General features: G+C 42.5%; 1 protein-coding gene across 9 annotated transcripts in view; it reads left to right on the forward strand.

The window, feature by feature from the left end:
- Nucleotides 1–18800, forward strand: part of znf536 (zinc finger protein 536) — a 170757-nt gene that overhangs the window by 66334 nt on the left and 85623 nt on the right. For 8 of the 9 annotated variants that reach the window (XM_043245025.1, XM_043245028.1, XM_043245026.1 and 5 more), the window contains one exon: nucleotides 16012–18260. In XM_043245025.1, the coding sequence (XP_043100960.1) occupies nucleotides 16013–18260 (2248 nt within the window). In that variant the 5' untranslated portion in view covers nucleotide 16012. Of the gene's footprint in view, nucleotides 1–12220; nucleotides 12414–16011; nucleotides 18261–18800 lie in introns of those variants that run through there. The other variant, XM_043245029.1, reaches the window with a different exon arrangement.

The following is an 18800-nucleotide window of genomic DNA, read 5'->3' on the forward strand; positions in this document are numbered from 1 at the left end:
GATGTATGGCCTGTTTTATTTCTGGTGTTAATGTTTAGGTTGTGCTGTGTGTGTGTGTGTGTGTGTGTGTGTGTGTGTGTGTTTGAGGTACGAGCAGCCGTAAGGCATGCTAACTTCAGTCCCACAGGGAAACTCTGCGTGTATTTTTAGTTCTCTGCTACAGAGGTGGACTTCATTGTAATTAAAACTAAGTAAAGGTGGTTAATTCCTTCCTTTGCCTGGCTGTTTCAAATATCAGTCTACTCTGTTTTAAAGGTATCGCACACACTCGCGCACGCATGCTTAGCATAACACACTCACACAGACATGCACACGAGCTCGTAAGCCTCTTACAGATCCGATTCTGCATGCAGACACAACATGCGCTGGAGTTGCAAGAAGAGGTTTAGACATGGTGCAGGGCCTTTTTCAATTAGAGGCGTATCGTGCGCAGCCCGATAGGATCGTAATGTAGCGGGTCCGGGTCACTGCTAGGATGTGGGATTAGAACCACGTAGTGGTTCTGGCAGTGCAGAAAAACTGAAAACATCACAGCAGGCAGACACATCTCCCTTCTATCTGCAAGTCACACACTAGAGAGATAATAGAGATGTCTTAGTGAGCTTTGCAGAGTGCCAGCATCTCTCTCTCTCTCTCTCTCTCTCTCTCTCTCTCTGTACTGTTAGGGTCAGAGTACTGTAGAACTGTTTATAAAAAAATATTTTAAAGGGATAGTTCACTCAAAAATAAAAATTATGTCATCATTTACTCATTCTCATGTTTTTCCAAACGTACATGGCTTTATTTTTATGTGAAATATGAAAGAAAATATTCATTTTATTATTATTAAGATTAATAAATAAGTAAATATATACTGTATATATATATATATATATATATATATATATATATATATATATATATATATATATATATATATATATATATATATATATATATATATATGCTGGGCCGGTGTGTGTGTGTGTGTACATATATATTTAAACTTTCTTTTTCTTTTTAAAATATTATCTTTTATGTTTCACAGAAAAAAACGGTGAACAAATAATGACAGAAGATTTCTTTTTGTATTAACGTTGAAAAAGATAACTTACAGTTATTTATAAAGGACTTGGTGTCTAGTGATTTTATTTTATTTTATTTTATTTTATTTTTCCGTTGAGTTGTTTAGAAATGAATATTAATTATTTCATGAAAATAACCCAGTTTGGTCATGACCCACCAGTTCAGATGCACTGCTGTTCAGCATATCTCTCTTGATAATCTCAAACCTAAATGTCATAATCCAGCCACTGACGCTCAAAAGAAAAGAGAGAGAGAATACCTACTTAACCAGTCTCTTGTCTTTATTTACTCTTCTCCTTTGCAGACATGTGTTTTGTGTAGTTTGGAGAAGGCATTCGACCGGGTTCCACTCGTTTTTTTTTAACTTTTGCTTTTTTTATTGAGTATTGCTGCTTCTCAAAAGACAGAAAGCAGACAATTTGGAGCACAGAGAACGTTGATAGTGTTGTGAAGTGCCCCCTCGAGGAGGTGTACACGCGCACACACACACACACTGGAGAGTTGTTCATTTATTCCTTGCTCTGATGAGAGCGGTACTTCGTGCCTTCGGTGTTTTGTGGCTAATACGCACAACACTCTTGCACACATACATACGTGCATATGTCAGTCCTGCACATACATAAGAAAGCACAAGATACATAATTGATTTAGCGCTTGTTTAAAGAGAACATAGCTTTTTTAGCCCTACAACAAAAAGATATTTTAAGTCCCCAGTGCTCAGCTTTCCAGCTTGACACTAATGTAGACTGAAATACACACTGCCAAAAGTGCGTGTGACGCTTTTGGTGTGCATATTGTTTCTTTCTTTTTTTTTTTTTTTGTTCAAATGCTAGAATATACAGTGACAGACCTTGATAGGTGTTTTGTTGGTATATCGCTCTCCTAGTTTAATGAGCTTGTTTTCTATTCCGACCCAATTGTCAGTTCGCCTCTACGTTTCCTCTGTCATTCTCTGCCTCTAATGCATTGACAAAGAGATTTTTTTTTTCCTCCTCCGAATCAACCGTTCCCTGAATCAAAGCGTGAGAACTTCAGCTGTATGCCACAGCAGCCCTCTTCTGCCACACTTCCTCTGTCTCCCTGCCTGTAGCTTGGCGGCTTCCTCCTCAGCGGGGGGAAAGGTAAATCATGTGAGGAGAAGGACTGGGGAAGGGTAGCTGACTGTGACACGTACCTGTCAGCAGGTACTCAAAATAATTGGTAAATGACTGTAGCGGGATGGAGAGGGCTCTCTCCTCCCCTCCTCCGTTTGATAAATATTTGAAGTTGCCAGGCGGTCGTAGAGCGCAGCGCAGAGAGTGGGAATATCACAGACGTTGGGCTCGGAAATCAGACGTTAAGGAGACGGCGTATTACGCGGATAAACTAGTTTAAAGTAATACACCTCTAAAGTTAAAAGCTAATCTGCTGGGACTCGATTTTGTAACCTAGCGAAGCAGACCTGCATTTATACCTGCATTAACTCAATTACATAGAGTGTAGGCTTATATTAGATCGGCTATACGCACACACTTGCACTGGCTCCGGTTGGCAGCCCTCTGCCACTCACGCACATTAAATGTGAAAAATGCATAATTCTTCATAATTTTGAAACAATGCCATAGAAAGTTCAGTCCGATAATTACTCGGTGGACAAATGTGCTTTAACATTGGGAAATCTTCGCTCCCTGCCAATTTTAGGAGCGCCATTGGGCTCTGTTTGTCTGATAATGAACAGTATTCATTTTCATCATGTTCCTTCACCCCTCCTCAACTCCCTTTACACCATAGTCAATTAAAGCCCTCAGGGCCCTTCTATGCATAAAAGGATATATAACTCTTTTGACATTTGGCTGCGGACATATTAGGCACACCCAGAGCACATTTAGAGCGAATAGCCTTTATAGCACATTTAAAAGACCTGTTCCAGCTACAGCCGAAGAGGGCGTCTGAGGATTGGTCAGGGAGCCTGGCTTCGCTTTACGAGGAAAGGTGAAGACGTTGCAATGGCATGTCCAGTTGGAACAATAAATAGGCGATTGGATATTTTGGTTTTGATGGGTTTTTTGGAACTTCGTTGGTTCAATATTTTGGCGCCCCTCCAATCTGACAGGCATGTCATGCACGAAGGTTTAGAAGATAGTGTTTCAAAGACAGCTGGGTAACGGCAGCTCTGAGACAACATACATGAACGCCAATCCTGGCCAAAGGACTTTGGATAGCAAAGCACCCCTTGGTGTAGAGAAAGTGCGTTAGGCTAAAACGAAGGAGTGGGTATATGAGGCCACGGAGGCACGTCCGTAGCCTTTTCCGCTCTGCCGATGGTGACTGGGGGACTCAGATAGGACGTTTGGGTAATGAGGCGTGAGGAGCATGTCCTATCCTCACACGCCTAGCGAGTGCTCCTCCAGGGCTGTCTGGAGCAGACTTGCAGGGTCATGCATGGCGCTCATTGGCATAAAAGAGCTAGAGGTGTGAAACTCATCCCCAGGGCCCTTAGCCTCTTCGCCCTATAATGCTGAGTCAACTGAACGACAGGGCAGCCCGCTCCGATCCGTGGCGCTGGGACAGAATCACTGAGAACAGACGCCGATGGTTACAGGTTATCTGTGCTGTGCTTCTGAGTCAATTGGCTTGAATTACAACACGTTAAGGTGTTTTAATACCCTCTCTGGCATTTAATAATACAACCTTCCTTTTATGTGGTAGACATAGACCTGTGGCTGTAAAGTAAACTAAGCTCAGAAATCAAGTCAGAATTCCGGTGTCATCAAAAATAGCCCAGTCCTTCAATATTCGCCTCTGCCATCTTCTGTAACAAATAAATGTCCTGATACAGCAGCTCTCCTCGGGACATTTCCATTGACATACGAGAATCGGGGAGAAATTTTTGCATCGCTTGCATTCCAAATGAGCCACAGTAAGTGTTTTATGTGGACATTATTATCCCGATATGGCTCTCAATGCATGTAAAAAGGAATGACCCCACCGTCGTGATTTATTCATTCCTGTCTAGGATATATGCATAGGCTCAGAAAATCCTCGATTCTGCTCAGAATGAAGGCGGATATATAATTCATGAAAGCTAATGCATTGTTTCTGTTGCTTCATCTCGTGGCTCTCTCCCCCCCTCTCCCTGCCAGCCTATTCTCTGGCAAAAGGTTGGCAATAATATCAGTATTGAAATGAGAAGTTTGAAAGACGCACCGCTTCCTTTTTATGTGTGTGTAAACTGATTTGAATCACACATTGGGGGCTTACTGAGCGGAGCTTTAAATGTTAAATGGGGGTTGAAGTCTGCCTGAACTAATTTGTAGAGCTTTGCACCATGTTGACATTTAAATGTGATAAGAATAGAAAACTGTATGCCGACCTATTTTGAAGATGCTTTCGGAATACATTCGCATCAGCCGCGGTCTATAATTAATAAAAAAAGACAGGATATCCCCCCCTCCTCCAACCTTTTTTTGCACCAGATTTGATTATAATACAACCCTTACAAGGCACAGAACGACAGAAAAAATAAAGAGGGACTAAAATATGAGCATGGAGGGAATTAAGAGGGAAGTGGATAGCACACACCTGGGTTTGGAGGAGGGGTAGAGATTGCATCGGCTGGCTGCTGTGCTATCACATTACCGCGATCCAGCCCCTGTGTTTGTGAGAGCGAGCGGGGAGGAGAGGGACCTCGCCAAATCAGCATGCAAATAACGCCACATTGTTAACTTAATCAGATGCAGGAGAGAAAATATGGAGAGGGGAGAGGAAGGGAGGAGGGAGGGAGGGAAGCAAGATCGAGGGGAGGGGGCTGCACAAACAAGAGTCAGGGTCTTCTGAAATGGCGGAGAGTGAAAGATTAAACCTCTCTACCGATGGGGATGATGTTTGCGGGGTGCCGGTGTCAGGTCCCGTAAGGGGTTAAAGGTGCATGTGTGTGTAATTTTTGTTTGGGAGTGTGTGTGTGTGTGTGTGTTAAGCAAAAGGCAGAGATGATGGAGGCCTCTTCTCTGAGATATATGAAGTGTTTCAGACAGGCAGAGCTCAGTGATTGGCTTCATCAAAGCCAATCAAGTGAAAGAGACCTGATGATCTACGTCTGTGTTAAGCAACCTAGTGTAACAGGTGTCACAGTGGTTACTACTGTTTATCGATATGTTTGTTTTTAGATTAATTCAATTCAGATTTACACAGGTTTGATTTAATTTAATTACACTTTTGGATTAGGTTTGATTCTATTAGATTTATTTTTGCATAGCTGAGTTCAGTGTAGGGGGTAACGCATTACAAGCAAGGCAAGTTACGTAATTGGATTACTTTTTTCGAGTAACTAGTATTGCATTTTTTTTTAATTTACAAGAAAATAGACTTAAAAAAAATTATGCTAGTTTTCCTGTTTATTTACTGATGAATTTCCTGTCCCCATATTGAGAGAAATCAGAAGTTCAGAAGCATTGAATGTAACGTAAGTAAAGTAATTAGTTACTTTTTTAGGCAGAAACGCAATTTTGTAATGCGTGACTTTTAAAAAGTAATTTTTCCCAACAATGGCTGTGTTGCAATATCCATTCTGTCTCAGCTGTTGCATGCAGGAAAACTTCTTTATGCAAATCGCAATTTAGAATTTAGAATCGCAATTTAAAATCACAGATTTTAGAATCAATATAGCATAAAAAGAAAAATATAAATAATAAAGTCAACTTTAAATGCATTTTGGGTTAAACATTATTATTAAAAAAATAAATATTCAGTGAATGAAGAAAAACTCTGCCTATTTTTTATTGAAGGATAAATCATGCTAATTTTTTTTGTCTTCTAATAATATTATTACATTTATATCTGTTTTAATGTAAACCAGCCGTATAAACACTATAAAAACCTCCCGTCTTCTCACCCGGCTGCTGTGTAGCTTCTGACAGCCAAATTGCGCATAGAGGTCACGACCTCCCCGGCAACGCTCATACGGAGATCAGCACGCGAGGCGCGCTGGCGAGCGATGGTAACACATACAACATGTTAACATGGCAGCTCGAACCAAACCAAAACAGATGAAGGGAGGAATATGTGTAATCCCTCCCCACTCGAACGAACGAGCCACGTGCCCACCTCGCATCTCTCTCGGGACTGAGAGATACCGGGAGGTCATTTTTCACTAAAACATCCTTGGTTTTATGAACTTATCTTTCCTTTCTCTCCCTTTGCTTTCCTCCTCTCCCGTTGACTGCGGGTCACCATGGCAGCCCCCCTGAAAGAGGATGAATGTGTTATCATGTTCAAGGTCACAGAGGGCAGCGAGGAGGATAAGAATGTGTTGAGCTGGCCAGGGGAAGAAGAACGAGGGACTGAGTGAGGAGACGTGTGGAATCTGGTGTGCTGGCCAACCCAGACCTTTCTCAAACTGTGCCTCTGTCTTTTTCCCATCAGTTAAACTCATATGCCCAAATGCCGCAGGTGGAGGGCCTAACACTGACAGGCTATGATTTCCAGGTCAAGTGGGCTTGGCTTTGACCCTGGGACCATGTAGTTGGCACCATGTTCTCAGGCTTTTGTTCCGGCTAGTGTAGTTTAAATATAGGGAATGTAAGAGTTATGCCGTCTTTTTAAACGCAGTAGAAAACCTGTTTAAACCAGTGGTACTATGAGAGAAAAACAAACAAACAAACATACAAAAAGTTTTGAAAGCATTCTAAAATAATATATGTATTAGTTCTGTCAAATTATTTATTGTGATTAACTGCATTCGGAATAAAAGTTTTTATTTACATAATATATATATATATGTGTGTGTGTGTGTGTGTGTGTGTGTATATATATATATATATATATAATACACACACATATAGTATAAAAAAATTTGTCTTGTATATGAAAGTTTGTGAACCATTCCTTGTAAAAATAACTGCGATTAAAGAGTGAAATGATTAGATAATGATGGGGTTTACCAAACACGTCCCCAGCTGCTATTTGTCGGAAACATCAATATTCCCAGACTTGCTATTGGTTGAGTCTGTGTTGCTATGTCATACCAGTCATGAAGGTTAAAACAATTCAACAGCAGTTTTGATAGCGTTTACACTTTTAGGGGATATCAACCTACTAATGGTCTACTCATAGATGGCTGTGCGTGTTTTTATTATTTATTTATTCATTTATTCATAACATTGAAAAAAAATTGCACACTTGATCTTTAAGTTCTGCTCCATGCGTTACTCTAAATGGGTCCTTGAAACATTGAGTATAAAATGTTAATTTGCATGGAAAAATATCTGTTAAGCTACAGCCTGTGCAACACCTGCTTATTTTTGTTGCTTTTCAGCATAAAACGAAACAGTGAATGTAGCTGTTTTGTTGCATGAATCATAAACCCTTTTTTTCATATATATAAACAAAAGCCTTTGAGGTTTGACCAGCTCTGCTTTGGTCGTTTAATCATAGTTGTGTGACAGCGTAACGTTGGCATGGAGGTAAAGGTTTTCTGCCCGGCTTGTGGTCGAGCAGCGTTTTTCTCTCTCTCTGTCTCTGATCCTGCTGGGATCTGTGGCCTCACCATTTCCGATAAAGCCTGATAAATAAACATGTGCCCTGATCTCCCTGAGGTCCTCCACCCTCTCTCCAGAGTCCACCCATTCCACACACACTTCCTCCCTTCACAATTAGCCCACAATAAAACACACTTTTCTCTTAATAAAGAGAGGCTTTTTAACGTACTCTCACCCACCACGGTCTTCCTCTTCTGCTCAGCAGTGACGAGCGACCGTGGAGAGAAGAAACACAGCTTTAGTAGTCCTATCTCGTCTTACCATTCGCAGACAAACAATAGAGCTGAAGACAAAAAGAATTACAAATAAAACCAAGTACAAAAAAATGAAATATTTTAACATATACAAAGATTCGTGAGCATTTCCAGTCAACTCTGACTTCCTGATGGCTTTGATAAGATTAGTGGCTTTCTTAAACAGGATGTGAGAGGGCTGCTTTTTAAAAACATGCTCTATGGACAGAGAATGTTTGCGTAACCGTATGTCTCTGCATAGACTTTCTCACAAAAGTGAAACTTTCTCTCAGCATAGCTCAGGGAGTTTATCAAAGTGACAGAATAAAGAAGATTTAACATCAGCCATATTAAAAAGACATGCAGCGGTTCAATATTTAAAAAGCCCATTTACTACGACAGAAGTGCTTTTTCATTCAAGAGCATATGGCTACGGTACCTGTTTATAGTCTTATCGCCTTTCTTTCTGTGTGTGTGGGGGGAAAAGGAGAGACAAAAAAGGAGATATTTTCAAAAGACATTGAAGAATCATTCAATTAACAGCGGCATGATGTAAAATAATTACTTGACTTGCCTCCCTTAATGAGTATCTCTAATTAGCCATACATTTGTTTTGTGAAAACTCCAAACTACAGGCTGCGGTTGTGAAGAGCTGGTAAGTATGTTGAAGTAGCGGCAGATTTTTCTCTCCTGTACTGTCTGTCTTGTGTTGAGCACAATTCGGGACCGATGTATGCACACATGCAGCATTAAACACTGAGTCACATCTCCCTCTCTCTTTCTCTTTTTTCTCCTTTTTTTCTCTTTTATTTTAATTAGCCATGCAACAATTAAAAGATTCACAAACTAAATTGAACCTTGTCTCCCTCTCCTCTCGACTCGATTTCAGCACCTGTCAAAACAACACCCCTTGTTGGAGTCATTATGCAAAACTCATACGCACAAAACCAGCATGTGCGAGAAGAAAACAGCAATTATTTCTGATATTCACTTATTTGGGGGTTACATTGACATTTAAGTTTTCCACAAAGGTAATCTTTGTTCGCCGCGGCTGAGAGGTAGAGAGGGTGTGGAGAGAAAACAGACTGTCACCTTCACACAGTCAAATAAGTGATTGTGATACAGCTTCATATCGCATTTAGCTAAGTCCTCTTTGGTGTCCTCAGAGGGATGGTTCACCACCAAATGATGACTTTTTTCTTCTGTGAAACACGACAGAAGATATTTTAAAAAAGTCTTTTATCCACACGTTAAGAAGCAAACAGTGTAGGTTTGATCGTTCCGAACGTCCTTTAAAATATGTTTGAAAGGAAGCATACAGGTTTGGAACGACATGAGGGGGAGTGAATTATGACATAATTTACATTTCTGGGTCAGCTATCTCTTTAAAAGTTCAGAGCTTCATACAACAGTAGCAGTTTTGGTGGAGGGGTGTATTGCTCTGTCCTAACAATGGAGGCCTGATTATTTTTTTTTTTTATACAATTTCTGGTAGTATCCATCGGCATTGTCCCAGAGTTGCTGTCCTGAGCACAAGGAAAGATGATGTAAGGTTTGGATGATGGCCCTTTTGCCCATCGCCACACTGCGTTCATTGTTTTTGTGCTTTTCTGTGCTGAGGTGTATCCATGCGTGACGGCTGGTTCGACCACGAATCGCTCGGCCTTGCCACAAAGACACATCCTTGTGTTTTTGACAGGACTGCCAAAAGATCTTCAGGTCAGACAGGGTTAAATGATTTCTTTTCAGCCTTTGGTGTCTGCCACCTCACGCACAAGTGAAATTTCTCCATAGTTGTGGGCGGAAACCACAAGGGAATTTTTTAAAGATGAATCGTCACGTGTTGACCTTTAGTGAAGTATATTTTACGCTACTTTAGCCTTCATCCCCGGTCACTTGACTTTGTTTCACTCCTCGTTTGCGAGCGAGGTGAACAGCGTAGCCTTTTTGTAGCTATCCCACTTTTTATTCGCAGACCCCCTCTAGCCCACCTCTACAATTTAACAAATGCCCACAGTTATCCATCTTTTTTCCCCTTCTCACAGTCTGAGATCCACAGGCAGGAGGCTCGACACGCTGTGACTACCATTGTACCTCTCTCACACACGCATATACACACACATACAGAGCACATCTGCTGGTCTTCGGCATAATGCTGCACATGTTTAACATAAAGGGAGGCTTTGAGCTTCAGGCCGGCTCTGGATGATGATGAGGATGAGGATGCAGCAGGCCAGGACAATGAACTGTGGGAATTCTTTGGTCTCCCACTGATCTTCCCTCCCCTGGCATCCCAACAAGCCTGTCAGACACACAGGATAAAAGCAGCAGCATTTTTCTCTCTGCTCATCCTTTCAAGGGCTCATACTGATCTGTAGAGATGAGCTGAAAGCTGAACTACCTGTTGAAATGTTCTCTTAAGACGCTCTCAATGACATATTGTGCGAGACAGACACCGGCAGAGACTGAGAGAGTTTTGCGGGCTGAGCTAACAGAAGGGAGTTTTGTGGAGAGGAAGGCGACGCGACCCGTGTGTATTTGTAACTGTAACAATTTGTCTGTGGTGGCTTCGCAACCTATGAACTAGGTATAATTAGGTCACTTACTGTCTAACCACAAATAAGAAAGCAACCTGCATCATGCAGCGAGCTGTTTGCTGGATGAGAACGAGTTCGTCCTTTCAGGCTGCGTGCATTTCTTCTGTTTGATTCAGTTTCGGTCTTGTGCTGGGAACCTTTGCTTAATGCCTCATTACAGCCACTAATAATCCAGTTCAGTCAAAGAGCATCGGGAGGAAGAAAAACAAGCCACGTTTTATTGGATTAATTAGAACTATTCTGAAGACCACCTGCAACAGACTAAACACGGGCAGAGAAAGAGAGAGAGGGGGACAGATCGGACCTCGCTGATAAACACGCAATGATTTTAACTATCGGTTTATGATTTTGTTGTTGTGCGTTTCTGGCCATATTCCCGTAGGTGCATAGCATGCAGTTTTGTTTCCATCCATTAAATATGCAGCATATGGCAGCCATTTTCAAACACCAAAGAGTTCATTCCTTTTTGTTTTATAAACGGGGGCCGCTAATGATTCGGAGGAAATAAAAATGACTTTTGCACTTTCTGTAAATAATGATTGATTTATCAATAACGATGACCTCTTTCATAATTAATTAATCAGCTACTGCATAGTAATTAGTCGATGGATTTCAGTCGATAAAACTTCACAATAACAGAGCAGCTAATGGCCTCGCGATCTATATTTTTATTTTCATTTCAACTTGTGAATACTTTGAGTTCGGTTTGTTTCACTTGTCGATGCTTTCCCCCCTCCCTCGAAACCAGCGTTTTCTGTAAACGTACACATACTTTCCCCAAACAAGGATGCAGAAGGACACCAAAATTATGTTATATCAAGACGCAAAGCCCGAAAGAGCCAGATCTGCTCTGCGTTATTTGATTTAGGGCTTGAACATGCTGTGTAATCTAAAACATTTAAGGATTAGATGGGTTTTATGTCCTCTTTGAGGTTAGCTGTACACTTAAAAACTCTTTGTTCAGAGTCCGTTCAAGGCTGAAGTTTACTTGTGCGCTTGCGTGTGTGTGTGTATGTATGTCTGTTTTATATGGAACCTTGATTCTGCCCTCCATGTTGATTTGCGAGAAGCCACTGGAGGACCAGCTCAAGGACGCGAACGCGCACAGGTACCTCAAGTTTAATGTAATATTTTGTCGCTACAGAGGCCTTAATTTAGTCGTGTTCACCTTGACGTTCCAAAATCAAAGCCTGGTCCTCCCGAAAGCTATCTAACTGCCAGATAATGCAAAACATATTCATGCACTTTGCAATTCGTACTGCAGGCTCTATCAGAAACCACAATCAGTTCAAATATCTTAGATGCACCTTTGTTTAATGTCAGTGCATCACATGTGCCACTTGAATCACACTTGCCACAAAGTGCACTGGTGTGCATTTCTCTTGGTGATGTATAGATCATGCTATATGCTCATAACATGTGACGTTAAGGTATAAATCGCACTCTGTGCTCTCTAGATGTGCTCTCTCGTGTTTAAACAATGGCCCTGCTTGACAAAGCAAAGATAAGAAGAGAAGGACAGCATTCTGATGTTGCCATGTGCATCTTCTAATTAAGATGTGGTTTGCAGAGCTTGCAAAATAGAACAGAATGTGATGTAAAGTGAGGTAAAGATAAGACATAAATCCGGTTGTTTTGCCATGTTGCTTGAAAGGCTCAGTATTAACCACAGACTGTAAGCTGCATGCCACTGGGCCCTGTGTGACAGTGCACTAAAGGAAGTCTCAGTGGCTTTTCAAGAGACACGGCGGCGATGCACGCGTTAATTAGAGCACGCTGCTGCTGTTACGCTACGTGTGACAGGTAGTATCAGGCCGCTGAGACTCGATCGTTTCGTCTAGCTCCTGGCTAACCCAGCTGCCCCAGCCTGAAGAGAGCGAGTGAGAGAGAGGGAGAGAGGAGGGAGAACAGGGAGACGGGGGTCTGGGACAAGGAGCCACCACCGTGTTTGCTGTCAGGCCTACATGCTGTGGGCCACGACTCAATGGCACTGATCCAAATAGGTGAGGCATTAGCATTTCTAACAGAGGAAGGATAGGCACTGAAACTTTGCAGGGCATCCTACAAATGCAGATAACACAGACGTGCACTGCTGAAGAAATGTACTGAGAGGCAGAACTCTGAAACCATAAATGCGCTGTAGATGTATGAAGTTGAGTGTTTTAAATTTGCTTCTAGGTATAGCTGTAAATGAACAACAACATGAAGAGAGTGAACTGCACATGGCACGTTTTTATGCTTTTTTTCTGAATTAAAATGACGTGTATACATTTTGATGAAATGCCCCCCCCCCAAATGTGCTTGCTGCTCTGCAAATTTGGTTTAGAGGCATTTTTAGATATGCATTAAGCATGGCAATGTTTAAGAGCAGATGTATTTAGATTTTAATGACTTTGTTTCGTTTGAGATAAGGCTTTTGGCTTGGAGTTTCTGCTAATTATACTGTGGAAAATATGCACTTTACTGATAATTGTTCCGTAGTGATGCCTCTCTTAAAGTATTCCCAGTATCAAATTTATTTATTAATGTATTCATTCCTTAATTTATTTATAGATGCTCTTTAGAATATCGCAGACTGTGTGTGTTATTGTTTGTGGGTGTATTTGTGTCAGGCATTTTCGTTCACATATGAACATAATACTTTGCAGAAGTGAATGTTTGTGTGTGAGAGAGTGTGAGACACCTCTTTAACCATATGAAATGTCCTTTTTAATCAGAAAAAAAAAATGAAATGACTTGGGAGCAAGGAAGGCATATTAATGCACTTCATTTGCATACAGTCGTCAGGCGAGGCTATGTTCAAAAACAAACTGGATTCGTCAGTTCATTTCACATTGTTCCTTTGTCTATCTGCCTTTGTTATATGGTAAAGATAAAAAAGGAAATCAAATTGAAGAAAAGGGCAAGCAGTTATCTCTCCAAATGAGCAACTGCTCATCATGCCTCGCTTAAATCATAGATTTCTATTGCAGAAGGCATGCTAGCCACATTCAAAAAGGGCCTCGTCTGATATCTGCCAGGATTTGCTGCGACGTCGACAAAAGCAATTTGAACAACTCGCTACCCAAAGAAATGCCAAAGTCATAAGGCGTCGCACTAAACCCAAACATCACCCAGCACTTTTAGGCCTTTGTCTGAGGACCGTTGCTTTAATTAGATGACCTGGCAGAGCGAACCGTTCGTGATTTATATTTGTCTTGCATTTACTCCTGTATTACATTTTGCTGAATATCAGAAACGCTCACAGAACTGCTTAGCCATGTATAATTTGCAGTGCACGTGCTTACACGCGTGAGTGTGTTTATAACACACCCAGTCTTTAAATACATAATACACCTACAGTGTATTGTTCGCATCCAGATTCCAGCCTTTTTTTCTTTTAAATTCCTCAGAGTTATAGCTCTGGACAAAAGAGGAATGGCATTCAGCAACAGCCCACAGTGTGTTTAGCAGCGACTGGAAGTGGCCTCAGTGTTTTTATTCATGTTGGAGAGATAAGACTGCAACCGACATGGCGTAGGAAGAGCAAATAGCTAAAGAACAGGCGGCCCTTATTAGAGTTCTTATGAGAGCATCAGCAAATATGTGCTCCGAGCCCACTGCCTTCTACTGCAGACTGTGTGTGTGTGTGTGTGTGTGTGTGTGTGCTGGTTTGTTAGCCTTTGTGTATTTGTCTCCAGAAATGCGCTTTTTTGTACCAGACCAGTAAGTTCCTTCAACTGGTTGTTGGAATTGCTGCTGCATGTCAACAAAAAAATCAGTTGTTTGTTTTCCTCTGTATCAGGTCATGTGAAAGCCACGTACAGGAGCTGTCATACGGCCATGAGGAAAAGTGAAATATAATGTGTCAGCAGCCCAGGTGCTGAGTCATTAGGTAGTCCCTCTCTAATAAGTAAACTGGGTCAATCTGCACCATTTAAAAGGTTTATTAATGACCAAAGGGTGTGGGTTCCTGGCCCAGAACACTTTACCCTTCCTCAGGCGATGAGTGTGTGAGAGACAAACCAGCATGTGTTTCCAAATAATGTGAAGAGAAGAGAACACTCTCTTCTCCGTTATTCTGGACGTAGTTTACTGAACACCTGCTCTTGCCATTGTCTTTGTTAAAATGACCACAGTGCATTTATTTCACATTCATAATCATGTGTTAAGGCGCATAGCCACCGTTACCAGGCAGCATACTAATCAGCTTAATGAGATATTATACAATATTTTGTTGACCAAAGCAAAACTCACTTTATTGTTTCTGAAGCTTGACCCTGTCAGTTGCAGGGGAATGCAGCAACATCATTATCCTTCTTTAAGATGGTGAGTAGCATGCTAAATAAGCACAAGCTATCCAGATGACAACAGACACTGCTCATGTATTCGTTTTAGGCTGACGGTTCATTGGGCCACTCTGTGGCCATTTTAAATGACTGGGAAGCCTCTGATACTTTGGGAACCCTTTCAATAACGCCAACTGTTGTTTTCTTCTCATCGGAAGCCATACGAGAGTGAGAGAACAGAGAGAGGGGGGAAAAAAAGAAGGTGAACACAGAATGATTTGCATCAAACGTAATGTGCCTCTTAATGGAAAATTACGCCAAGACAAGTGTCGCAGCAGTGAGATAAGGGCTTGTGTTTACTGGAGTAACCCCTTGGTTTTAAGTGCTATTGTTAATATCATAATTGTAGTATTGCGGCGGCTTCATGACAATACCATTGCTCCGTTTCATTAAGGCGTGTAATTGGAGGGATTCTGATAGGATGGGACCAAGTAGCTTAATTATGCGGCGCCTTGCCGTGTTTACTGGGTAATTATTGCCTCCAAAATTGTGTTACTGTTTGAGAAAAAGTTCTGAGAGTTGCAGCTTCTCTCCCCAAGTGTGAGAGTACATGTAGTACTTCATAAATCAGAGGGAGATGAACTCACTCTTTTTTTTCTTCACACTTGTCACTGAAGTGCAGTCATCGTTGTTAACCATTTCCTCACACCATAGTCAGACTGCTGACACACAAAGGGGTACTCAAGAATGAACTGAATTAACTGCCGTATGGTGTGATTTCCTTTGCCAGACAATGAAGTATATAATCGGAGATGTAGATCCACACAAAAGACTATATCTACTGTTTTGTTTCCACCCCTACACCCACTTCAGCAAAAAATGAAACACCTTTGTGTTTGTGCTAATGCCTAAGTCAGACTTGACTCTGTGATGCTATTTAACTTGGAAATATGACCTTCACCGCACTATACAGTATTTCTAAAGCTCTAAGAGAAAAGGTCTTTATTTTTCTTGAAACCTGAGAGCAGAGTGGGTGTTCTTCACGAACAGTTCTCAGACAATGCTGAAGTTAAGAGTCTTCTGTGACCTGTTCTGTTCAAATTGTTGCATGTTTACTTCTATTGTGGATGTTCGTTACTATGTACATGACGTTCTGCATATCGTTTTACTTTCATTGATAAATTGTACAGTATTTCCTGTTGATCGTGATAGTACAATAAGTTTACTAGTGATGCCTTAAGGCTATAAGTGGACGTGTGTTGACTGCTTAACTGCTGCTGTGTGCTTTTTTAACAGTCTACTTAATGCTATTTTTCTGTCTTTTGTTCTTTAGTATGGAGGACTCTAGTTTGTGCCTTGGTGTATCCTCGGTGGTCCCGGATGCTGACACCCATCTCAGCAATGCAGTGCTTAATGGCCGCTACCCAATCAGTCAGAAACTTCATCAGCTGACTGCTCAGCTGGGTCATGCCTTTCCTGAATTACAGAGTCGCCAACAGATCCCAGAGGAAAAGGCAGCCACCCCGCTGGATGAGAAAACCCACGCTGCCTTAGCTAGTCAGCCAATCAGCAGTCAGATGGCCTTACTGGCCAACCAGCTTAACCGTGACATGGATGTGGGTGCCCTGAGTGGTCTCAATGGCCGTGTTGATTTGCAGCAATTTCTCAATGGGCAGAACTTGGGAATCATGTCCCAAATGAACGACATAGAAGATGATGCCCGCAAGAACCGCAAATACCCCTGTCCGCTATGTGGCAAGCGATTCCGCTTCAACAGCATTCTGTCTCTTCATATGCGTACACACACTGGAGAGAAGCCCTTCAAATGCCCCTATTGTGACCACAGAGCTGCTCAAAAGGGTAACTTGAAGATCCACCTTCGCACCCATAAGCTGGGAAATCTCGGTAAGGGCCGTGGTCGCGTACGTGAGGAAAACCGGCTGCTTCATGAACTTGAAGAGAGGGCCATTCTACGTGATAAGCAAATGAGGAACAGCTTGCTGCAACCCTCTCAGCCTCTTCCACCCCACTTGGGTATCCAGAGTCACAACCAGCAACAGCCTGGCTCTGCCTGTGGCCTGCTCACTCCTACCAGTATCGGTGGCTCACCTGATGGACTGAGCCAGCCGTCTGCCTCACCTAAGCCCGCGGGGACCAACCTGCAAGATGATCAAGCCCTCAACCCAGCCCAAGGGTTTCGGTGCACTTTTTGCAAGGGTAAATTTAAGAAGCGTGAGGAGCTAGAGCGCCACATTCGCATTCTCCACAAGCCCTACAAGTGTACCCTGTGTGAATTTGCTGCTTCCCAGGAGGAAGACCTCATCTCCCATGTAGAGAAAACCCACATCACCGCTGAATCAGCCCAGGGACAAGGCACAGGAGCTGGCAATGGAGAGAAGCCCAACAATGAATTTCGCTGTGAGGTTTGTGGCCAGGTCTTCAGTCAAGCTTGGTTTCTGAAAGGCCACATGCGGAAACACAAGGACTCCTTCGAGCATTGCTGCCAGATCTGTGGACGCCGTTTCAAGGAGCCCTGGTTCCTCAAGAATCACATGAAGGTGCATCTCAACAAGCTGGCTATCAAGAGCAAGCCCCCTGTTGGTGGAGCTGGTGAAGACGGACCTTCTGTCAACAGCATGAGTAGCCTGGCTCAAGAAGCCCATGCCAACCTGTATTCACGTTACATTTCTTGTCTACAAAGTGGCTTCCTCACACCCGACAAGCAAGGCCTGGCTGAACAGCAGCACCAAATGCTGGCCAAGGCTGGTATAGCTATGAAGGAGAAGGAAATGCTTGGGAAGCTCCTGAGCCCGATGGCCAGCATGGGCCATGGCTTAGGGGAAAATGAAAAGCGCTCTCTCTTGGGTTGCCTGAACCTGGTGCCCCCTTTGAAGTCAAGCTGTATGGAACGCTTGCAAGCCGCAGCTAAGGTGGCAGAGATGGACCCCCTGAACAGCTATCAAGCCTGGCAAATCATGGCACGTGGAATGGCTATGGAACGCTCCTTCATGCCAAAAGAGCAGCACCATGAGGGGCATGGACAAGAAGATGAACTTGCCAGTGCAGCTGGGATTGTTCACTTTGGGAAAGACAAACTTGACCACCCAACCTTAGGCTCTAGTGATGGTTCCAAGCAGAAGCAACACCCTGATGTCCTTCATGGAGTGAAGACAAGTGGAGGCATGATGCCCTTAAAAGATGATGGTGTGACCTTTGATAGCCACCGTGAGTTCTTACCTCACCATGGGGGTCTGGGCCTGGGCCAAGGGCTTGAGTATAGCCTGGCTGGCCTGAAAGAGAAAGCAACTGAGTGTCCCGACTGCGGCAGGGTTTTTAGAACCTACCACCAGATGGTGGTCCACTCCCGAGTACACAGCAAGGACCGTCGAACCCTAGAGGACAACTCCCAGCATGGTCTGGATGAAAGGCGTGGCTCAGCAAGCGACCCTGAATCTCAGTCTATCAGTCGGTCCACCACCCCAGGATCCTCCAATGTGACAGAGGAAAGTGGAGCTGGGGGCGGACACTCCCAAACGGGAAGTGTGCAGGATGACAGTCCCCACCCTTCTTCTCCATCCTCAGGTAAGAAAATTATCAGTCAGTTTGAGTCACTTAAAAGCAAATCTAGCAAGTAAGGTATATATATATATATATATATATATATATATATATATATATATATATATATATATATATATATATATATGTGTGTGTGTGTGTGTGTGTATGTATATGTATAATGGCCACAGTATTGAACATACTGAATAAATGCCTGAATGCTTTTTGGTCAGCTGTCTGTCATTACAGTAATGAAACTTGTGTGACGCTCACAGGATTCAGTTCTGTTAAATCAGTACATTTAAATAGCAATTATCTAATGGAAGCTTTCCAAAGTAGCAGAATTACAACCCTAAGAGAGCAATTTCACAGTGGGTAAGAACAACTGAGGAAGAACCTGTGGGATGCAAATTGGTGCGATGGCCATATCAAGGGGTTTAGATCCATACATAGCGCTAGCATGCTAGTTGTGTCTAGCAAGGAGGTTTTAGTAAGACACTGATCCTCAAGCCTCAGCACGATGCCTATATTCTCTGCGTAAAGAAAATGACAAGGTCTTTCAGA

Source organism: Puntigrus tetrazona, chromosome 7 (assembly GCF_018831695.1).
Source record: "Puntigrus tetrazona isolate hp1 chromosome 7, ASM1883169v1, whole genome shotgun sequence".
Taxonomy (NCBI): domain Eukaryota; kingdom Metazoa; phylum Chordata; class Actinopteri; order Cypriniformes; family Cyprinidae; genus Puntigrus; species Puntigrus tetrazona.